Raw genomic sequence first — 7,835 nt, forward strand, 5'->3', positions numbered from 1 at the left:
TCAGAAAAATCCTTTTTGAGTTTGAATGCCTTCATTCAGAATCTGGGTCTTCTAGTTATTTATTATTTATTTACTTATTTATTTTCTTTTACTCTTAAAACCCAAAGCAAGCCACCCCTGAGAGAAATAAATGAATTACAAATATCTTGGGCAAATCCAAGGAGGGTTTTCCCGTCTGCTTCCATGAAGGAGAATGGTTACCCGAACACAACCTTAGTATTCCATGGAGTTAACCTTGCAGCATCCCACTCATCGGGTCTCTGCACCAAGCTAACTTTTTTCAATATAAGTTGTTCATTGTTGTAATTTATTTCATTCTATAATTTTTCCCACTAGGTCCTGATTTCTTTTAATTAAACGGCCCCATTACTATATATATGCAATGTCAGCTGTTAAACCAGTCTTTTGTTTTTTGCAATCACCTGTTTTAATCCTCGCCTAATCATGATCAGTTTTTTGCCTAATTTTGTAACGTTACGTGAGGATTTTTTTTCCAGTATTTAGATTAATATGTACAAATTTGTCTTGATTTTCCAACCGATTTTGATATCTAGGCATGCTCATGATTTCCAGATCCAAATAGGGTCTCCAGATTTGTCTAGACTTTCCCAACAGTGAGTTTTTATGTATCCCAAGATGATACTGTGATTTTGATATCTGTTCATGGATTGCAGTTTTCTATTATATCACCAAGATCTGTAAATTTGTCTGGGAAAGGTTTAATTTTCCAGTTATAGTCATTTCTCCTGTTATCTAAAGAAGATTTGTCTTGAATGTGTGTGCTAGAATGACAATATCTTACCCAAGATTTCTGTTTCTTAAATCTTTGTTTATTTATTTATGTCTCATCTATCTCATGATGATGAATGGAAATTCTATGTAAAAAGAAACAGTAAATTACCTCAAAATGTTAAGATTTTAGAAGTAAATTACCTCAAAATGTTAAACTGCTTCTAACAGCAATTTTTCTATGTGAAGAGTGGAGTTGAAAGTGTAGTAGAATAGTAAAGTACTGAACAGAGATGATCTGAGTTGGCCCAAAATCCATAGCTTCTCTTTTTCAACTTTTCCCTTTGATTCTGTCAAGCAGAGAAATGGTTTTCTCAGAAAAAAGGAGTGTAAATTTGAATCTCAACTTTTTTCTGAAGCTTTTCCTTTCTTCTCTATTCATTTAACTACCAGATCCTATGAATTAGGGTCAAGTTCTTACTCCATGGCTACTAAGAGAGGAAGTGTTTGTAAGGGATGTTACTGTTGGACCTACCACTTTAACATTCACTGTGACACTTCTAGGTCTCTTTTATTTGTTTTTACTACATAGGGTAATGCTGGGGAGACTGAGAGTATGACGGAATAGGGGACTAAACAAATAGGTTGTGGCCACACCATTACAAGTGACAAGTCATCCCTTAGATTTAGAAAAATCAGCAAAAAGTAAAAATAAATAAAAAAATTGTACACATGGCACTTTCTCATTGTTGGGTTCTCCTACTGGTCGTAAAATCGGTCTCCATTGATTTTCTTTACTACAAATTATATGATTAATGGGCGTACAAACTAATACTCATCCTCGACGGAGGTGAGGTCAAATCCCTTTAAAGGAAGGCGCATTATCCTACAAGGGGGCTAAAAAATCATCACCCGAGAATAAAACATTATATTTATTTAACTAGTTAAATTTTTTAATATTAGTATTTATTATAATTAAATTGAAAAATTGATTAAAATATTTTGGTGAATCCATGAATCTTTCTTTTTGGAAGTTTGTCGAATCTGACATTAACGTTTGGATACGCGGATTTTATAATCCGGGGTTTCTTCAAAATTGTAGCTAAGAGACCAGAGAAGCGGACCAGCCGTCATTTTTTACTCATTTTTCACTCCCATATTTCCAAGTTTTAGAAATCTCAAGATGCGGAAGAGATTTTTAAAACCTGAATTTCTCACTTAAAATTCAAGAAACGCTGTCAGGACAGCATATAGCAGCTTGATCATGAACCCTGCTAAGTATGTGTATATTGGAATCTCACACTCGTACCCGTACTTATGCAGCATGATGCAAAAGAAAATTTGAAATTCATGAAAGGAGGCAGTGAGGATATTGAAATCTCATCTCCATCCTGGGATTTCATATTACTGCCAGCTTCTTCAAGTAGTAAAATTAGTCAACAATAGGCAGAGATAATTTTAAGGTATTATCCAAGCAAGGATTTCAATGAACAGAGAATCCTAGGAACAACTAATCCACGGATTTATATATTCGTGGTGAACAGACCTATTGTCTTTGTTAGGCACGGGGATTCGAGAATCCATAGATAAGGTTTCTGCATGCTCTCTTCAGTCATGCCCTCTCAATTCTCTACCTCTTCATCATTCTCCGCACATCCGCCATAATTGGGCCCATGAATATTTCATGGAAAAAATTTTCATGATTGCCAAACATGCCCTTAGAACGATTAGTCGGACAGTGATGACTGTTGGGATCAATTGGTAACATCCGATTTGTGCTGATTCTTCCCCCAACTAACAAAGAGATCTTGGCGGAATTGCCACATATGAAATTGAGCGCAATTCTGTAAAGAAGTCCATTCAGAACATACATAGCAAAATCCAATGTTTATATTTTCATGGAGCAGACCTATAAAATGGGACTTGATTGATTCGTTCGATAAAATAGATCAACGATCCGGATCACTTTCAACTGACTAGAAAAACATCCCTGACTGGATAAATGTTCAGGATCATCCAATTGACTTGTACACAGATTTACATTCATTAGGAAGGATGACAGGTAAACAATGAGGTTGTTTCACACATGATCTCTCTTTGGAATTGAATATTTTGTCCATAAATGAAGAACACAACACACACACACTCTTTGCAAAAATGACAAAATCACACATGATCAATAAAAGTTAGCAAATATGACAAATCATTATAGCTGAATGAGAAATTTCCAAAATGTTGTGAGAGAAATAGCTGAAAAAATCATTAACAGAATATCACACATGATCCCCCTTTCTTGGTTTCTGGCAACAGAAATATATGTGTACTTTGACCATGTTCAGAGAATCCCAATGACATGCATTGCCATATAACAGACATTTTTTTGGCATCTGATGATCCTTCAACATGCTGAGAAACCACTGGTTTTCTGTATTTTTTTTTTTTTTGAACTGTAACCACTGGTTTTCTGTATTATTGCCCCAGCAAAAATTAGATTCTAATATGGGTTTTCTGTTCATTATCATTTTTCCTTAATTTAAGGGAAATGATATTTACGCCCCTTTTATCACCAGGGACACCCAGTGACAGTGTACGATGCAATCAAACCCACTGGATTTTTCTGACATCAAGTACATTAGCCGCTCTTTTGTCATTGATACACTGACGCTGGGTGTCCCTAGTGATCAAAAGGGGCGTAAATATCACTTCCCTAATTAAATTTTACCTTCAAATTATTCAACATAAAAATTTCAAAAATGGAATCAATCTTAATTTATTTACCAGAACTTCAAACAGATAATATCAGAAACTTTATGTAGTGTCGACTAGCCCATTTTCTTTATCTGATGACCACACACTGATCTTCAAAAAATAATCAAGCTTAAATTATGCAATCAATCTGTATTAGTTGCCACAACTTTCAAATAGATTATTAGTATAGAAGAAAGGACCACACTTCACAGTGTCAAATTAAATTGATTGTAATTGATCGAACAATTCTTACTGATTATAACCACAAACTAACCATTTTCTTCTAAATGATCACAAACTGATCTTCCAAAAAAAATGAACCTTTTAAGAATTGGTAGCCCGTTTAAAAACCTTTTAAAAACCTAGCTGATCACAAAACTGATCTTCGAAAAATAATCTAGCTTAAATTATGCAATCAATTTGAATAATTTGCCACAACTTTCAAATAGATTATTTCAACTATAGAAGAAAGCACCACAGACCACACTCACAGTGTCAGATTTTATATTGATTGCAATTGATCGAACAATTCTTACTGATTGTAACCACCAACAAACCCATTTTCTTCAGTTGATCGAAAACTGATCCTCGAAAAAAATTCAACCTTTTAAAAGTTCAAAGAACACAAGCTACAAATTTTCTTCAGAAAGAAAATTTGATTGTAATTGATCAACATTTCTTACTGATTTATAACCACAAACTCATTTTCTTCAATTGATCACAAACTGATCTTCCAAAAAAAAAAAAGGTTCAAAGAATTGGCAGCCCATTTAAAAACCTTTTCAAAACCTACTAGTGTCGAGTGTCGACTAGCCCATTTTCTTTAGTGATCACAAACTGATCTTCAAAAAATAATCTAGCTTAAATTATGCAATCAATCTGTATAATTTGCCACAACTTTCAAATAGATTATTTCAACTATAGAAGAAAGGACCACCTCACAGTGTCAGATTAAAAATTGATTGTAATTGATCGAACTATTCTTACTATTATTATAACCACAAACTAACCATTTTCTTCAATTGATCACAAAAACTGATCTTCAAAAAAAAAATTCAACCTTTTAAAAGTTCAAAGAATTGGTATCAAAGCTATTTTTTGCCTAACTTATCTTTAACATAATAAAACCCCTCAACATGTTCAGAACTTGAGTAGAGTAAATGAAACCACTGGTCCAGAGTTGAATGAATAAAAAAAATGCAGTACTCATATACTTCAAAATAGTGGGAGGGAGCAAATGGCCCAGCTTCTTAATCTCTTTGTCTAAAAAAGGTTGCAATCACAATCTGTGTTATTTGCCTTATCTGTGTTATTATTGACTACAGAAGAAAGAACCACACACTTCACATAGTCAAACTACGCACATATAAAGAACTTGACAAGTTGATTGAAAATGATCGAACCATTCTTACCAATTAACCACAAACTGTTGGTAACCCTTAATTTCAAGTTACTGAACATGTTCAATTCTCTGTCTAAGAAAGTTGCAATCAATCTGTGTTATTTGCCTGATCTTTCAAACAGATTATTTCAACTATAGAAGAAAGAACCACACTTCACATAATCAAACTACGCACATATAAAGAACTCGACAAAATTGATTGAAAATGATCAAACCATTCTTACAAACTGTTGGTAACCCTTAATTTCAAGTTACTGAACATGTTCATTCTCTGTCTAAGAAAGTTGCAATCAATCTGTGTGCCTGATCTTTCACAAACAGATTATTTCAACTATAGAAGAAAGAACCACACTTCACATGATCAAATCACGCACATATGAAGAACTCGACAAAATTGATTGAAAATGATCAAACCATTCTCACCACTTAACCACAAACTGTTGGTAACCCTTAATTTCAAGTTACTGAACATGTTCAATTCTTTGTCTAAGAAAGTTGCAATCAATCTGTGTTATTTGCCTGATCTTTCAAACAGATTCTTTCAACTATAGAAGAAAGAACCACACACTTCACATAATCAAACTACACACATATGAAGAAAGTTGCAATCAATCTGTGTTATTTGCCTGATCTTTCAAACAGATTCTTTCAACTATAGAAGAAAGAACCACACTTCACATAATCAAACTACGCACATATGAAGAACTCGACAAAATTGATTGAAAATGATCAAACCATTCTTACCAATTAACCACAAACCGTTGGTAAACCCTTAATTTCAAGTTACTGGACATGTTCAATTCTTGATAGAACAAATGCCACGCAAACAATTGCTCTTAGTTGGGTGAATTCACAAACTACAGACACAAATTGTGATGTAGTTCCATCCTAAAATTTCTCAAACTACAGACACAAATTGTGAATGAAAGGATTCACAAATTCACTCTCACCAACAACAGTGACAAAAGGGGGGAAAAGAAGCAAAATACTACTCTTCATCCCATTCATCGTTCTTGTACGAAACCAGCGTGTCAACCTTATGTATCTGCAGAAATCCCACAAGAGAGAAACAAAAAGTGAAGAAAACAAAACCCACTGGTTAATACTAGCAAAGCTTAACATTTCATTATGTATACTTTCTTTATCAAATAAGAAAAATTCCAAACACCAGTGCAGCGCTACCTTTGTATCAAAAGAATGAAGTTTCACCATTTGAGGGTTCTTGATCAGTTTGGCGTCACTTTCGATCCAAGTGAATGGAACAGCCACATCTGTGTCAGTATATGCTAACACGTCGAACACACCTGAAAAGCAGAGGAACTATGATATGTGCATACTACTATTACTATTATGTGCATACCACTATTAATATTATGTTGTTTACAGGGGGGTTAGTTATAATTTTAGTTATTGTGTAGTTAGGGGAATGTGTTTTAGGGTTATGGGTCTTAATGAAAAACTGGAGAGAATTTTACACCTTACGCCCCCAATTAAGTACGTAACAAACTGATCAGAAACTACCAGAACAGACCTGGATTTTAAATACAATGAGAAAGAGACTCACAGGATTCTTCTAGGCAAGGCAAGTAAGTAATACAGGAAGCAATTTGTCGCATTATCGCTTGTATCTCTCTCATGATTTCTTTGTCGCTCTTTTCCCTCGACACTCTGAAACTCAAATCAAATGAACGGATTATAAGATTGAAACATCCATTAACAGACCCCTCATTGGTTTCCTTTTTCTGGGTTTGAAGAGAAATTACCCCTTTTCAACGACCTCATTGTCGGTCTCAATATTGAAATTCCATCTCTCCAAAACCTCGGACGAGGCCTTGCTCATTATCACAAGAACAACCCTCTGTAACTTCCCAGCTTCCAGCCATTCTTTAGAAGTATAGCAAATTACAATAAAAAAAAAGAAAGAAAGAAAGATTTCAGAACATTAAAGAGAAAATAAAGATCCATATAAAAGAGACTAAAAAAAGAAATCAAGAATCTACCAGATAACTGCGAAGTTATGTTGGCGATGAAGGTTTTAACGCCCTCGTCCTGAGTCAATAACATTGAAAGCCCATATTTCTTCACTTTGGCAAAACTTTCTTCAGAATAAATACCACGATTATAGAGAATGCTGGATTTCCCCCCATGAAGATTACTTTTAGGGTTCAATTAGGAAACAAAATAGAAACAAAATTCAAATGGGTATATTTCATTTTTCATTTTTTTCTTACCTGTTTGCAGCATAACCTGTTAAAAGGAAAAGAGGGTTTCAAGAAATCAAGTGAAATTCCATGAAAGAAGATGGTAAAGAGACAAAAAAGAAAGAAGGGAAAAGGGTGAATGAGAAATTTACCAAAAAACTCGCTGACGATGGCCGCGGATCCTCGGAGAGTGATGATATCTTTTGCAATGGTTCTTGAAGCCATTTTTTCTTGTATTCAAAAAGAAAAAGATGGTTTGGTTTTTATTTTGTTTTGTGGTGAAAAAAGAGAGATGATGGGGTTTTCAAGATGGAGAAGAAACAGGGAAACAACTTAAGAAATGAGTTAGGGTTAGAGTTTAGGGTTTCTTTTAGGAAGGGAAGTGCAACGGCTAGTTTTTTTGATCGGGTTGAGGCTCCAACGGTTAGTTTTGGGTATCATTTCCTTAACGGTTGGAAAAAAGTGGGCTCCACTGCCTTTTTATGATTTGGGATTCAAATTTTAAGGGAAACTATAAATTAGTTCTCCTTTCTTTATCAGCCCACCCCCTACTAGTGTTAAAGGAGTCATAAAGACGGTTTCGATATGTATTTCGGCGCTCACCTAAACCGAAATTTCGGCTGAAATCACGAAATTTCAACCGAAATCCGGTACACAATAAAAATTAAATTTTGGGGACTGATAAATCGACTCCCAAATATGATAAATCGACCCCCATGTGTCTTTCTCTCTCCTCTGGGTTAGAGAGAGAAAGA

General features: G+C 34.6%; 1 protein-coding gene across 1 annotated transcript; it reads right to left on the reverse strand.

Annotated features, from left to right (window-relative positions):
* Positions 1–5,577: 5,577 nt before the first annotated feature.
* MAD2 (DNA-binding HORMA family protein) lies at positions 5,578–7,496 on the reverse strand. Its single transcript, XM_077372698.1, has 7 exons — positions 7,233–7,496; positions 7,111–7,126; positions 6,880–7,010; positions 6,643–6,763; positions 6,444–6,547; positions 6,062–6,183; positions 5,578–5,924 (listed from the first exon to the last, which is right to left on the reverse strand). Exons 1-7 carry the CDS (start codon positions 7,303–7,305, stop codon positions 5,868–5,870), a joined length of 624 nt encoding a protein of 207 aa, XP_077228813.1. The 5' UTR covers positions 7,306–7,496; the 3' UTR covers positions 5,578–5,867.
* Positions 7,497–7,835: the final 339 nt, after the last annotated feature.

This window comes from Tasmannia lanceolata, unplaced genomic scaffold (assembly GCF_043159265.1).
Source record: "Tasmannia lanceolata isolate RefF3 unplaced genomic scaffold, GAP_Taslan_0.1 ptg000037l, whole genome shotgun sequence".
Taxonomy (NCBI): Eukaryota; Viridiplantae; Streptophyta; class Magnoliopsida; order Canellales; family Winteraceae; genus Tasmannia; species Tasmannia lanceolata.

What these genes read in the sequence shown, in the direction of transcription:
- MAD2 (XM_077372698.1), bottom strand. Translation starts at nt 7,305, where the DNA reads ATGGCTTCAAGAACCATTGCAAAAGATATCATCACTCTCCGAGGATCC. An exon ending in GCCTTGCCTAGAAGAATCCT is followed by an intron (nt 6,184 to 6,443) that starts GTGAGTCTCTTT and finishes TCTGCTTTTCAG; the next exon opens with GTGTGTTCGACGTGTTAGCA. An exon ending in TTCATTCTTTTGATACAAAG is followed by an intron (nt 5,925 to 6,061) that starts GTAGCGCTGCAC and finishes GGATTTCTGCAG; the next exon opens with ATACATAAGGTTGACACGCT.